The 16,253-nt window shown below is 42.7% G+C and overlaps 1 protein-coding gene across 1 annotated transcript; it reads right to left on the bottom strand.

The window, feature by feature from the left end:
* Window positions 1-9,760: 9,760 nt before the first annotated feature.
* LOC129773888 (uncharacterized) lies at window positions 9,761-15,136 on the bottom strand. The gene has a single exon (XM_055777547.1). The coding sequence runs from the start codon at window positions 15,134-15,136 to the stop codon at window positions 9,761-9,763; it is 5,376 nt and encodes a 1,791-aa protein (XP_055633522.1).
* Between the last annotated feature and the right edge of the window lie 1,117 nt (window positions 15,137-16,253).

Genomic DNA, 16,253 nt, shown 5'->3' with positions numbered 1-16,253 from the left:
CGAAGATGGAGAAACGTGGTTGATACGCCATACTGTTGAAAATAATAAATGTCTCGTTTAGTTTCATCAACATGTGTAGTCAAAAACGTCGATGCTCGTGCTTTAAACAAAATGCGAAATGCTTACCTTCCATCAAACAGCCTATACACGTCAGGGAAAAACGTCAACCATTCCCCCCTCTTGAGTGAAAAATCGGCCTAACGAACTTTGTCAGTCCCATCACGTTTTGCAACTGCTCTCCCCTCCGTAAAAGGATGCCGCAAAAATTCCGGCCAGCATCCTGCAACTGGCTTTGTTTTGGTGGAATAAATGAATATAAATGATAATTTTATTCTCATCTATCAAAACCCCGGTGAGCAGCACTCATCAGGATTCTATGTTGGCGTCCATGTTTTGTAAAGTATATACACATTCAGGGCTCGTCGAGGGTGAAAGTGTTGATGCGTTTTTCCTATCAAACTCGAAATTCCAATTTACAGAGTCTGTCACTCAAGTAGGATTTTACTTCCATGTCAATTATTTTGTCGTTTCACTCAGCTGTGTCACTGTTCTGGAAATATTCATTAAAATAGCTTCAATAGTTTGCCTCGAGTAGACAAAGGAGTGTGTCGAAGATAAGGATAAAGGAGTGTTAAAGAGATTTGTGATACTATCTTCAGGTCGATGAACGTCGTTGTGGAAAATGACACCACCTTTGGGAATTTGGGTGTAGTTGAACGATTACATGTTGTTACATTTACATTGAATGGAGTATTTCATTATTGATCGGTCACACATTATTAATATTTCAGCTTGGTTTTCATTTGATTAATGGTCAATTTTTGTTCCATTTCTCTGTAGAAATGAAGAGATTAAAACTCAATTTACGCATTTGAATAAATGATAATACACTATTGCAATCGAATTCCATGCTCTATGCATGATTCCATGTAAGCTTTAATATGTATAGCCGATTGTGCCTAAACGTTGTTTGTATCAAACAATGAAGCTTATTCAGAAAATATGCTAAAAATGTATCGGTATTCCTGTACCTTAGTTGATACAAAAAATTTGGAATCTTCGTTTCAACTGAACGACGGTAACTAAGACTAAAAATATCCTCCAAACTAGAAACCAGACTTGAAAGGAAATATTTTTTACAATCAGATTCTCAATTTGGTCCCTGATCCCATCTAGCCTGACATCAGATGGTAGATTATAGCCCGGAAAGAAATTCTAATCTATTATTAATATTTCAATTTTTCTTGCCTCCAGCTAGGAACTCTTTCCAAGAATGTGTCACCGCAAAGGTGATAATGTCGATGGAGCCATCTTGTTCGACATCTTGGTTCTATCATTGAAATTGATAAACTGAAGATAAATGTTGGTCACATAATGTATAATGCATAAAGAAACCCCGTGTTCCCCCCATGTTCAATGTTGCATTTTAAAGTGCGTCATAAATTGATATATTGAAAAATGGCGCCACATCCTGTTTCAGTAAAATAGATGGGGAAAATCCATTATTTTCTCGATAGATAGCTGCGCTGATTGGTCATTGCACGTTGTATAGTTGCGATCGGGTTATGCTAGGTAGCATTTGAAGATAAGATTTCTTACTAAACATCGATCTCATGTCGCTTTATGATTTCTCGGCTCAGTTTTGCTTTAGCGAACGACAATGATAGAAACCAGCTAAACGACCACGGTTCTATATTGACAAAGTTTTTTTGGTTCGGTTAGATATAGAGATTTCCGTTTTAATGTATTGGTTACCAGAACTCTATAATTCGTTATTTTATTCCGGACACCATCTCAAATCAGAAGTTTTTCATCGTTTTCATCGATCATCGGGAAGGGATGAAATTTCAATTACTTGATTGGATAAATGCAATGTCAATTACTGGAACATTACTCAAACAAACGTTCCGAACCAGGATGACGGCCAAATAACAAACACCTCTGTGGTTGTCTTCAAGCAATGTCCTGCTGCATCGATATCTCCCAATACGAAAACCGCCATAGTTTCGAGTGAAACTTTAGTTAAATAAAGCATACTAGTTCAGCATACAAGTGTACCCGAACTTTCAATCAATAGAGTTCTCACCAGTCATATCCCGTCAGCAGGACCTAGTACTGGCAACAAATTTTATCATCTAAACTGCGTGAACATCCGATACTCAAGTGCATCTATGCCAAATTTGGCAAGGCACCACAGACAGGTAGTCGAATAGGTAGTCTTTCCTCCGAATGTATAGCTTCCGAAGGTGACCCAAATGCAGTCAAGTACGATACACAATATCTTACCACATTGTGTGAAAGATCCAAACTATAGCAGGTATCTTTCTCCACTCTCACATCAGATCACTAGCTTGAATTTTGCTTACATTCCTTCGGTCCAGATCTATACCCGCCTCGGTCTGTCGTTAATAACGTTCGGAATCCCGTTAGCCCCTGTATTCGGTCTAGGCGCACGTAAAAGTGTCGCGTTTTTGTGGCTATTCGAATGGAGAATTATTTATTTAGCTGTAACAAGGCCAGATTTTAACCGTGTACAAGTTACATGTTTGATCGTATTATCGTATCTACACATTACGCAGTAACCATTTAGGTGTATGGTACATTACACAGTAGCCATTTAGGCGTGAGATTATACCGTCTATTCTTCCATTGTTCAGTTAGACCGGACATCGGAGACACAACACAAAGATGGGAACTAAGTTTTGAACTCACGATCGATCCCTTAGTAATCGAATGCACAACTAACTAAACTTTGGAATCAGCGGTTGAGATAAAAAAAAAGGTTCGAAATTCGGAATTCATCAATCGACGGGTCGAGACTCCATGCCAGCGGATTACCAAAAACTTGATGGCTGACAAAGGAACGACTCATGAAATGTTGTTAGGAATGGCGTGGAAGCTGAAAGAAGACACATTCACTTTCGTAGTCGATTTCTGAGAAGATATCCTTATCGACAGAACGAGTCTGTAGAACCTTTAACTCCATGGCTTCGCAGACGCAAGCAAAGCGACCTACGCCTGTGTCGCCTATTTCCGGATTGCGGACCATGGTCAGGTTCGATGCTCACTCGTTTCAGTCAAAACCAAGGCCAGCTCTGCTGAAGTGCATGTCTGTATCAAGAGCTAGAACTCCAGGCGCCGGTTATTGACGCTCGACTGATGCAATCCGTTCATACACTGCTGATCAGCCGACGAGTCATTTGAAATGACTCTAGGTCAGTCCATTCATGAATACTTCTGATCAACGTAAATACCATCAATTCGTCGCTTTCCGAGTAGTCGAAATCCTGAACAAAAACCAGTTCGAATGAATGGAGAAATCCCGCACGTCTTAATATAGCAGATGAGGCTACCATCTTCCAACTTCTAGGAGGACAGTCGATAGTACTTCTTTGCACAGGTGAATCAGGGTGGCCAAACTAAGATCTACCGGTATCTTCTACAGAACTGGTCGAAGCAACAGTTAACTACAGGCGGGTGTTTAATAAAAGCCATCAGTTATGCTCGGTGTTTCAGTGCAGTTGTAAGGAAGAACTGCGTGGAATAAATATCCAGCTTCCCAGAACTATACCAACAGTAAATCTTAAAAGCTGAATTGCCAGTATGGCGGTGAGTGCAAGTAGATGCGTATCCTGATGAGCTAGCAATCCTGCGGGGAAACGCAACTGCTTGTCGACTGGAATCCGAAGTGTAGTGAAGCAGTGCCGGTAGTGTGTCATCTACCGATCCATCCCATGGGTTCCTATGATTGCCCCACCTTTAGAAATCAGGATAAGCCCTTACATTCATGCCTTCACCTTTATCTGTATGGACTAATGGACTACTGTCCATTTCCGATACGATAAGGAAGATGCGAGGTGAAAAACTGGGTGATCCTAATTACCGGTTTGAACTTGCACCAATGAAGTTTGTGCCCTGGTCGCCCTACTAGTCAAGCCCTTTCGTTTGATACCCATATTGATGGGGTTCTGAGAAAATAAAAAAACCGCCATTTTGTTTTGGCCGCCATCTTGAATTTGTATTTTTCATAAATAACTGTATTCTACTAGTCAAGATTTTGTATGGCAGCCCCCCTAAGGAAGATAGCGAGTTGAGCAGCATACGGGAGTGGACGTGTGTTTTCTTACTCCGCGATGTCTCCTCTGTGTGCTTGCTTCTTCTGTCGTTTAAGTGTTTTATAAATCGTGAAACCAATGAAAGTGTTCTATTTATTAAGCTAAGCTGAAAACCAGTGGAATTTGGTTGAATTCGTTGGAGTGATTGTGGAAATAACAGTAACAGTAACAGTAACGCATCAAATAGGGTGAAGCCATTTTTTTTGCCTTGCATTTGTCTCCGATCGTTATGCTCCTAATTTTTTTTTCACTCTTCGCCGCTCCCAAGTGTCGTGCTCTCCGTTTCGCAATTTACTCTTAGTCGGTGTGCTTTTGATTTCGTATAGTGCTTTCAGCCGTCGCGCTCTCGGATTCCCAATGAGCTTTCAATCGTTTCGCTCTCGGTTACGCACAGTGCTCTCAATTGTCGCGTTCTCGATTGTGGGTATCGCAATGCGAATTTTTAGTGCCGCAGTGAATGTATCACTCACCACAAAAGGAATCGCTGACATGTGAAGACTTAGGATAGCAGATAAGTTTTCTATCTAACGATAGCACCCCTCTCTCATACACATACATATTGAATTTGCTTTTTTTTCACACATCTACAGGTAACATGTGAAGTAGTTTCATTAATTCATCAGTTCATTTGTCTCATTCAAGAATTCATAACTTTGAATTCTGGAAATCAGATATTGAATGTCGTATTTCGAACATCGTATTTCATTTCAGATATCATAATCAGGTACTGGTTAGCAACGGCAAAACAAACGCGTAGTATAAAATTGAATATGTTTGCATATTGATCAGGCCCTGTGTTATTCGTGCAAAGTAGTGTAGGTTTGATGCTTACTGTGTGTTGCGAGTGATTTTAGTTTTTAGATGTTAGGATCAAGACTTATATAATTCAGACTTTTGCCTTATGTAATTCTTCGATTTATTAATTAATTAATTCTTTAATCCTTTATTAAGTTTCAAATCACAAATCATATGGTTCAATATAACGGAATATATGGTGGGTCGATTGGTTACAGAGGTTCTCTCGGTTGCAATCTTGGGTTTCCCGCAGAAGGCCCTCCGCCGTCGCGATTAGATTCCTAATCGTGACGGCGAGTGATGTCATTGCAAGGGGCCTGATAGGTGACCGGGAGGGCTCGATTGTTACTAGAGAGGTTTTTTTCGGTGACCTTCTCAGGTTTTCCAAAAATAACCAAATTAAAGTTGCGATACAGAGAGCCTGATTACGAGCGTCACTTCACGGTGAGAGCGAGATGATTTGTATGCAAGGTTTCATACACTTCATCTCGTTTTCGCCGTGGGGTGATGTTCGTGATGAGGCCCGAAGTAGGCGTGATGAACAGCGAAACATATCGCCGAGTCGATTGGCCTTGGAGGAGTTCTCTCGGTTACCTTCTCAGGGTTCCCAAAGTTATTTTTCTGCGATGAAATTTCGACTAAAAAGATGCGTTAAATAATCAAATAACAATAGCTGGTCCAATAAATTGTTTAGACTTTCCTTCTCAGGTAACCTAAAGATAATCTCTGCTACGCGTTGTGACACATGAAGTTTTTGTTTAGTCAAGTAGGCAATAGTTCGCGTTTACATAATCACATCACTTACCGCAGTGAATCCTGATTTTTCTTAACCATTCCCACTAATAACTATCCCTTCCATGATAAACGTTAAGGAACCACGCTATAGAGGCGACCCTTCTGGCCTTCGGGCGGCGAATATCATACTAACATTCCTTCCCTTCCCCTGGTGACTGTAAGGACGTGGCCGGCGTCGTTATTGACCATTTAAAGCTCGAATCACCGAAAATTGCACAACGAGAATGATTTGCTAGCCCCAAGCGTCATTCTGTGTGTTCTTTGTGCAATTTGGTTGGTTCAGGTCAATCACGGAGAGCAACTACGAATTGTACAGTCTACCCAAGCTCAAGCTCAATAACTGTATTCTACTAGTCAAGCCCTTTCATTTGATACCCATATTAGCTATTCATTATGGAATTATTATACAAATTATTCAAAATTTCCGAAAATCAAAAATAAAATACTCCGGATAATCGAGTTTAAAATTCCGGATAATTGAATCCCGGATAATCGAGTCCGACCTGTATTAATAAATAACGTGTATTCTAACCAGTGAATTTACGTTAATTTAGAGTTGAAGGCTCATTTAGACCACAAATAAATTGTGTGTACATACAGTTGACAATGAATTACACGATACAGGAAAATTTATATATATTTAAATTGAAACAGATTAAATTATCAAACGTTGCGCAATAGTCCGACACAGATAGTGAAATAAAAAAACGAATTAGAAATATAAGTTTACACATGACAAAACAGAATTTTCCAACACCAATGAAATAAAACTTAAAAAATACATTAAAGCATTCTCCAACATAACTACGAGTTTTCTGAAAAGAGTCCCACAATGTGTATAGTCAAGAATGTGTCGCAACAAATTTCGTTTGATAATTATGTGAACCAATCAGAAAATTTTCATATGTTTGGTTTATGAAATGTTGAAGTTTTTTTTTTTGATTTTCTGGTGAAATCTTTCAGTACATTCAATAAATACAAATCCACCAAATACATAGAATACAATTTTTGCTTTTCTGATGAAATCCTTCAATACATCCTCAATAATAGCCTCTGGTAAACGACTATTTTACATGAATGTACCGAACCTTGGTCCAGCGAAACAAAATTTGAACACCCGAACAATCACGCCCCTAATTAAAACGTACTCAACTTCTTTCCCCAACCAACCTTTAAAATTTATCGCAAATCGATGATAAAAACCAAGCAATTATTTTCAACTTACTCTCGGTAGACTTTCTCTCTCTTTTCCTTAATGAAATTACACGGAAACTTTGTTACGCATGCAAATAATTCTCGTTCCAAATTGAAGACGACGGGTTGTCGGAGCAAACGCTACTGCATTTGGATGCCTTTTATTCTCTTCGCTACATCTAGAAAGCATCAGCGGGGAAAGCTGTAAAATCGAACTTCTATTTAATTAAGGATGTTCCGATAAGAATTTTAAAGATGGAACTAATAGCGGGAGAAGGCATTAATTGAGGGTACTGTTTGCTTCCCGGTTTCGCGACGGGTTTCGTGCTGTGAATAGCAATTATGTGTTCAAGCGTTCAATTGAATATAAACAAGTACCCTACAGTCAGCCGCCTGAACGAGGCTCTGTTGGGAGGAGGCCCCCACATGGTCAAATTAGGTCAGCGATGGAAGTCAACATAAATTATGATGCTTCAGCCTTAGTTCCAATTCAATATAATTAAAAAAATGTTCACAAGGGTATGCAGCGTTTACTAATGATCATTGAATGATCACTTAAATATTTTCTAGAATCAAAACCCGGTACGAAAAAAAACATCACAACCAAAACTCATTCAAGCACTCTGTAGTAAGCATTTGTGGGTTCACCGAACATTTCTCGTAACGGTAATTAAAATATGTTTTCCGCCAATCGCAGTCACAAATCACCACCCTTCTTAACAGTAAAGCACCCCCGAAGGCTCACCCGCAATGTTAGCAGTAAAAATGTGCCTCGCAACTGTGCATTTTATTGCCTCCTAAACATCTTAATGTTTTCTTTCTCGCCTTTGCTCGCTGGAGAGCCATAACGCGTTGATATCGGTGGTGGAAATTAAGCGAAGTGGAAAATTCTGTTCTTTTAGACGTACTTAAAACAGAAAAACACAACAGGTCGCAACAGTATCAACATGGACGCATTTTGAGTGTTGGATGGTGATTTTTCCGATATCATTCCCTTCGTCCACATGGAGTACACGGTGGCGAATATATTCTTATACAATCATTCACGCCTATTCACTTTTAGAGAACTAAATAATACATTTTCCATCATGCAAATGGGCTAAAGATTAGAAGTGTAGATTGAATGTAAAAGGTAAAAATGTAAAATTCTTTCTGTTATTAAATACACGCATCTTAGAACAATAATGGTACAGACTCTCAGCGTTAAACTAGAATAATTTAAGTTTGACAACGAGTATGGAATATAGAGAATTTTAAGAAAACGTTAGAAATCAGATAATTAGTTCCTTTTTTGAAAACATGAATATATTTTCCCTACTTACATTCAGAAAACGAAAAATAAATATCCTCTTCGATTTTTCAAACTTTTTTAACGCAGCTACCAAAGCTACAATTTTCGTGTGACAATTTTGTGTGCAATTTATGTTTTTTACGTAGGATTACGACTTTGATTTCTATAGGGGGTCACTCTACGAAACGAAACGTGACGAAAAATTGAGAGATTTCAAATGCATATTACGCAAAATCGTTATTGCGATATATGTTATGCTACCGTTCATAATCATATTTCGGACGCTTAAGGCATATGATGCAGAAAACAGATCTAAACTTTATGCATATTATTTGGTTGATATGTTTAATAAATTAGTTCAATATGCTTTTAAGCTTTCTACTTTGGTACCTATTTGATTGAAAACATAAAAAAAAATCATCGAATAAAATGCTTTTCAAATGAAGTGAATAAGAATCAAACTTCAGACACTAAATCAAATTTCGGACAGATTGAATTCAAATTTCGGACACTTTATTTTGTTATTTTTTGGACGAAAATTACATTACACTTGTTTATATTTTATAGTCAACTGCGAAACACTTACCAAGTAATCACAGTAAACTGTTAACGATGATGAGAACTGATGAAACACGGGAGAAATTTAAATATTTATGAACGGGCAAATTCTACGTGCTCACGCTAAGGAAACGTCAAACACAAACGATAATGAGTAGTGTTGTAAGATTTGTGTCGATTATGTTATAATTCAAATGTAGTTCTCATGTGAAATGAAAGTGAAACAGACGGATTACTCTAAAGAAGCAATTGTGATATTAATTTGATAGTTATATCATCAGTGCAATCAGCATCTCAAGATATTAGAACAAAGTGTCCGAAATATGATGTTGTCCGAAATATGATTCAGAACGGTATATACCATTAAATAGGAAATTTATTCAGAAATTTTAATAACACAAACAGTGAAGGTTGTTGTTTCAGCGGATTACCCGGATTGTCCGACGCGAAGGCTTTCTCAACGGCACTAATGGCCTCTGGGCCTAAAAACGTGAATGCCACTTGTTTCAGCCGAACACTGTCTCCTACAGCTGGTGCAATTGAACCGGATTGTTCAATTGCATTCACGCGATGCTGGAAACTACTTCCGAAACGCACTGTGATCCCGTCTCGTTTTCCTTTTAACTAAGGAACGGGCTGAGGAACCTGGGCACAAGTTCCACTTAATTCGGGAACGGGTTATTCGGATCGCGTAAATTGTAAAACTACAGTACTCAAAACTTCTCGGATTGGAGAAAAATTGGGTTTTATTCAGACGTCTGTCTTCCACGAGATTCTGATTTCAACTAACTTTACGTGGAGCTTTCAAACAAGATGGTACATGTATGTGATCATTAGATCGTTTAGATCGTTTTCATTCTGGTATGAACTTGAATGTAACGTAGGTAACATATGACCCTAACTTTAGCTACTCAAGGAATTCATTTGAGGTACACATAATTTCAATTTAAATTCATTTTAATATTTATACTAAATACTAAACACTCCGGCCACCTTAAAATAGTAACGTATTTTAATTACTACACGGACACTGCTGCGTACGAATCGATGAACTGTCTGGCGTCGAAGATATTGGCTCATTCTCAACGTCGTTCACGTTTGATGGCATTGGAAGAAGTGAAAGTTTGACGACAGGACGGACAACATTGTCTGCAGATGCCGTCTTCAAGGTGACGACTCTAACGATACCATCATGAGCGGGATGAATCTTCGTTATGCGACCCAACATCCACTGGGCTGGGGGAAGGTTGTCGTCCTTAATGATGATTAGTCGGCCCACTCGGATGTCAACGGGAGGTTTGATGCCTTTTGATGAACGGGCTTGCAGCTGCTGTAAATACTCGGTGCTCCAGCGCTTCCAAATTGCCTGGAGTCGTTTTTGCATCAGCTGCCAACGGTTGAGCTTGTTGTCTGGTAATTGCTTGTAGTCGGCTTCTGGAATCGATTGCAGGTTCGAACCGACCAGGAAATGACCCGGTGTAAGAGCCTCTAGATCCGTTGGGTCATTGGACATCTCAGTTATGGGCCGTGAGTTGAGGCACATTTCGACCTGGGCGAGCAGGGTCAGCATTTCTTCGTGGGTGACGGTTGTATTACCCACTTCCTTCAGAAGATGACTCTTCGCCGATTTCACCGCCGCCTCCCACAGACCACCAAAGTGAGGTGCGCGCGGTGGAATGAATTTCCACTTGATTTCTGCATTAGCGCACCAGTCGAAAATGAGTTTTCGGCTGCTGTCGTCCGTTTTAAGCATTTTAAAGAGATGATGCAGCTCGTTGGCGGCTCCTTTAAAGTTTGTAGCATTGTCTGAATAAAGTTCACAGACCTTGCCACGCCGTGCTATGAACCGCTTCAGAGCAGCCAGGAATGCTGCTGTGGAGAGATCGCTGACGAGCTCCAGATGTACGGCCCGCGTTGAGAAGCACACGAATAAAGCGATGTATGCTTTGACTGGTCCTGCTCTACGGTGTGGACCACGTAAGAGGATCGGGCCGCAATAGTCGACACCGGAGACTGAAAATGGCCGCGACGGTGTCACCCTGGAGTTAGGTAAATCTGCTGTTGCTTGCTGGATCAATACCGGTTTTCTACGGAAGCAGGTATGGCACTGGTGGTACACTTGACGCAATAAATCTCTGCCTCGTAGAATCCAGAACTTCTGTCTGATGGTGGTCGTCATCAGCTGCGGTCCGGCGTGCATTAGAGTTCGGTGGTAGTGATCAGCAAGCAGGTGTGCCAGTCGGTGTTTACTCGAGATGATGATTGGATGCTTCATTCCTTCGGGAGAGTTGGAGTCTTGAATACGACCACCAACCTTGATGAGGCCGTCCTTGGAGAGCATTGGATTGAAGAATTTCATAGGGGATGTTTTGTCAACTGGTCGTCCATTGCGTAGTGCTTTCAGCTCCGTCGGAAACGTTTCACGCTGGGATAGTTGACACAGAACATGTTCAGCGTCTTGAAGATCGGATGCAGTGAGATGTGTGTGTGGCTCACATGGTGTCTTCGAGGATGCCGCACAAGCCCCATCAGGATGTTTCTTGGCAGCTGTTGCGTGCAGTACACCCATGTACCGCAGGAAGTATGCCACGGCCTTCCGTAGCTTAGTATACGACGAGAAACAGTTGAACAACCAATCGCACAGTTGATCCGTGGGAGATATGAGTGCCGCCAGGCACACTTTACATTCTTCGACGACAGCCTTGGAGGATGCCACGGAATCGACGAGTTGGCTTGGCCAATGTTTCTTGGTCTGCTTGAGCCAAGCAGGCCCGGTCCACCATCGCTCTTGGTGAAGAAGTTCGGCTGGAGTGAGGCCACGGGATATATCATCGGCCGGATTGTCCTTTCCTGGCACGTGGTACCATGGATGACCAACTGTCGCAATTTGAGTTTTGGACACTCGGTTGCCCACAAAAGTTTTCCATCTGTTGGGTGATGCTTTCAGCAGCACGGTCATGGAGTCTACCCAGAAGAAAACAGGAAAGTTAGATTTAAGCGAGGCAATTACCTTCAGGAACAGGTCTGTAGAGAGAACTGCAGCACAGAGTTCCAAGCGGGCAATGGAATGGCGGGTCTTCAATGGCGTGACCCTTGATTTTGCTGCAAGCAGGTGGACGACAACGTTCTGGCGTTGATCTTCGGAACGCATGTACACGCATGTACCGTATGCCCTTTCGGAGGCGTCTGAGAAGAAGTGCAATTCGAAGCTGGTAGCACCGGCCACCGAAACGAATCGGGGAATGCGAACATCGCTCACCAAGTTCAATTGGTAATGAAATGCTTTCCATTCATCTTGGATCCTTGTCGGAAGTGGATCGTCCCAAGCGTAGGAATTCCCATCGTTGTTCTTCAATGCCCACAAGCGCTGCATAAACTGCTTGGCTGTTGAAATTACCGGACCGGCAAGGCCCAATGGATCGTAGATCTTGGCAATGTACGACAGTACATTCCGTCGGGTGAGTTCGACTGCAGGAGGTGTAAGTTGGATCCGAAACCGCAAAGTATCGGAATGCAGTTCCCATATAAGTCCGAGTGTAGACACCGACTGCTCGTCGGCGAATTCGTAAACCGGCTGAATTGCCAATTCCTCCGATGGTATTTCGGCTAGAACTGCCGAACTGTTGGAGGCCCATTTCCTCAACGGAAACCCGGCGGATTGCAACATAGCACTGAGCTGTCGACGGAGTTCTACGGCTTCTTCGGGTGTAGATGCACCGCTGATGAGGTCGTCCACGTAAAAGTCTTCGAGGACGGCCTTTTTGGCCATCGGAAAGTTCTCGCCTTCATCTGTAGCGAGCTGTACGAGAGTACGTGTGGAGAGAAACGGCGCAGAAGAGGTACCGTAGGTAACGGTCTGAAGCTCGTACGTGGAGATTGGATCCGTTGGCTTCTGTCGAAAAAGTATTCTGAGGAGTGGTTGATCGTTGCGACAAACTGCAATCTGACGGAACATTTTTTCAATGTCCGCCACAAGACCGATTGGTTTTGTCCGGAAACGCAATTTAATTGACTGAAGATCCTCTTGAACGATTGGCCCGACAAGCAGAAGATCATTGAGGGAACTACCAGACGACGTACGGCAGGACGCATCAAATACGACCCGTACTTTCGTGGTTGTACTGCTGGCTTTGAATACGGGGTGGTGTGGCAAATAGTAGTGGTAAATGGAGTTGTCCACCGGATCCTCGAGCCGTCGCATATGGCCTAGCCGTGAATATTCTTCCAAGAACTCATGGTAGGCTTCCTTTACGGATGCATCACGTTCAAGTTTTCGCTCCAAGCATAGTAGACGTCTTTCGGCGATTGCACGGGATTCACCGAGTTGAATGTAAGGGTCCTGTGATTTGGGAAGAGACACTACATATCTCCCGTCGGATTTTCTAGTCGTAGTACCCTGATATAGCTCCTCGCAGGCGATCTCCTTAGCAGAATAGATTCGGTCGGACTGCAAGGATTCGAGCTCCCAGAACCGTTCCAAAAGAGATTCCAGATTTCGAGTGGTGGCGATGTGGCAGACCGGAGTAGTTGGTGGAGTTGTGCCGTAGCATCGACCGATTACAGCCCACCCGAAGACAGTCTCGAATAGTACTGGACATCCTTTCCCGAGGATTATTCTACCACTCATAATGTATTCGTGGAATTGTTCGATTCCGAGTAACAGGTCGATAGGACTCGACACGTTGAATGCAGGGTCAGCTAATGGGAAGTTTGACGGGATTTTCCACATGGATATGTCGACATTTGACGTGGGAAGTTCAGAGGTTGGATTCGGTAAAACCAGGAACTCTAACTTGCTGGAAAACTCGTTGTTCTTGGAGTGGATAGTGGAGATGACAGACTGGGTAACCGTCACTGTTGTTTCACCGATGCCAGCGATGGGAACACGTACTCGATCTGACTGTAGACACAAACGACGAGCCAGCTTCTTTGAGATGAAGTTCGACTGCGAACCAGAGTCGATTAATGCTCGAGCAGAATGTTGTCTTCCAAATCGATCCTCGATCCACAGCGAAACAGTGGACAGGAAAACAGTTGATGGGGAACTGCTATGAGCAGGAACGCTTACTTCGGGAACCAAAATACCCGATCCGTGGGAATTCGCTTGTTGTGTCGGGTACTGGGGTGTTGACTGTGCTGCAGGGTCGCTCGAGGATTTGTGCAACAGCGTATGGTGGCGTTCGTGACAATGACGACAGGTGTACTTGGAGTCGCATTTCCGTGCGATATGCGACGATTTGAAGCAGTTCCAACAAAGTCGCTTCTGGGAAATTAGTTCGCGGCGCTGCTCAACGGTCATTCTTTGAAAGGCTGAACACTGAAACAATAGATGCTTCTCCGGGCATGCAATGCAGGATGGTGGACTTGGACGCGAACTTGCGGTAGCGGAGTTGGCAACCGCCTTCGTAGTGGGGAGCTTCTTGCTGAAGGAATGGGGACCGGCCACCTTGGCTGGTGCTGCTTGAGAACGATGTTGGATCTCTGTTGACACTGTGTGCAGAATCCGAATTCGCTGGTAGAGAAACTCGATACATGCTTCGTACCCAACATTATCCGACTTTGCTGCATACTCCTCCCAGGCTCTGAGGGTAGCAGGGTCCATTTTATAGGACAACATACAAATCAGTGGAGTGTCCCACGTTTCCACCAACTCACCAAGCTTCGCCAGTGCCTTCACATGGCGTTGAAAATCGTCTACAAGATGATGAAGATCCTGTGCAGATTCTTTCCGGATTGGAGCGAGATCGTGTAGTGTACGATACAACTGTTTTGTTAAAAACCGCTTGTTATCATAGCGCTTTAGGAGGGCTTCCCAGGTGATGACATAATTGGCTGCCACTATATCCACCGTCTCGTAAGGCGTACGTGCCTCACCCTCTAAAGACTGGAGCAGGAACTGCAGCTTCGCTACCAGTGGAATGTCCTTGACGTCATGTACCATCGATTTGAAGGTGTCACGAAATCCCAGCCACCGTGAATAGTCGCCGTCAAACTTCGGCAGATCTATTTTTGGCAACCGTAGGTGGAAGCTAGTAGGTTGAGCTGGAGCTGCATCGTGTACATTGATGGTTGAGTTCAGGTCCAGCAATCGCCTGTTCATCAACCATCCCTTGGTTGCACAGTATCTACTCTGGAACTGGTGGCGTTCCTGGAGATGCTTCACTAACGGGGCGTCTCCATTGTCCATCCTTTCAATTTCGGATTGAACCTTCAAGCAGTCCTGGAAAGCCTGGTCGAGTATCTCCAGCCACACTGGTACTTGTGGGAAATCTCGTTCTTCCTCGTAATTATCCATGAAGGCTTCCACTGTCTCGAGTGTTGAAAGTAATGACCGTCGAAGAGTTAATTTGTCTTTCAACTTTTTATCCTTCACTTTCATGGTGGCCATCTCCCGACGTTGGCGTTATTCGAACGACCACAACAACGAAAATAGATTCACAAACGCGACGGAACGTGGGTGGGACGGTACGTAAAACTTCTTCCCGTATAGTCTTTTTCTTCGACTCTTTCCCGACGAGGATGTTTCGGTCACCAAGGAATTTCGAAAAAACACTGCACAGTTACCGAATTGCTAAACACGGTGCACTACTTGCCCGAGCAAAGGATATAAAGCGTCCTTTCAATTGCGATCGATCGATCGAACAACGTATCGATCCAACAATGCTAGCGTAGCTTGGCTTGAGTTAAATCGCGAGAAACAATAGATATTGTTCACCTTCACAAAGGGTCAAAGTCACTACTTAGTCTTCGACACTGAACAATTGCAATCTTCTTTGCTAATTGTCTCGAACAACGGATGCACTAACAATGCCTATTGGTTTCACACATCGCGTGCAAAATGGCAGATTCCACACCGAACCTTTGTTTTTGACAAACGTGGCCACAATCACTTTTTGGTCCCCGGAATGTCCTTCGCATCCGGTTCGAAGGACCAATGTTTCAGCGGATTACCCGGATTGTCCGACGCGAAGGCTTTCTCAACGGCACTAATGGCCTCTGGGCCTAAAAACGTGAATGCCACTTGTTTCAGCCGAACACTGTCTCCTACAGCTGGTGCAATTGAACCGGATTGTTCAATTGCATTCACGCGATGCTGGAAACTACTTCCGAAACGCACTGTGATCCCGTCTCGTTTTCCTTTTAACTAAGGAACGGGCTGAGGAACCTGGGCACAAGTTCCACTTAATTCGGGAACGGGTTATTCGGATCGCGTAAATTGTAAAACTACAGTACTCAAAACTTCTCGGATTGGAGAAAAATTGGGTTTTATTCAGACGTCTGTCTTCCACGAGATTCTGATTTCAACTAACTTTACGTGGAGCTTTCAAACAAGATGGTACATGTATGTGATCATTAGATCGTTTAGATCGTTTTCATTCTGGTATGAACTTGAATGTAACGTAGGTAACATATGACCCTAACTTTAGCTACTCAAGGAATTCATTTGAGGTACACATAATTTCAATTTAAATTCATTTTAATATTTATACTAAATACTAAACAGT

This window comes from Toxorhynchites rutilus, chromosome 3, assembly GCF_029784135.1.
Source record: "Toxorhynchites rutilus septentrionalis strain SRP chromosome 3, ASM2978413v1, whole genome shotgun sequence".
NCBI lineage: Eukaryota > Metazoa > Arthropoda > Insecta > Diptera > Culicidae > Toxorhynchites > Toxorhynchites rutilus.
Note: the sequence above shows the minus strand (reverse complement) of the source record. Positions and strands in the feature narration are given on the sequence as shown.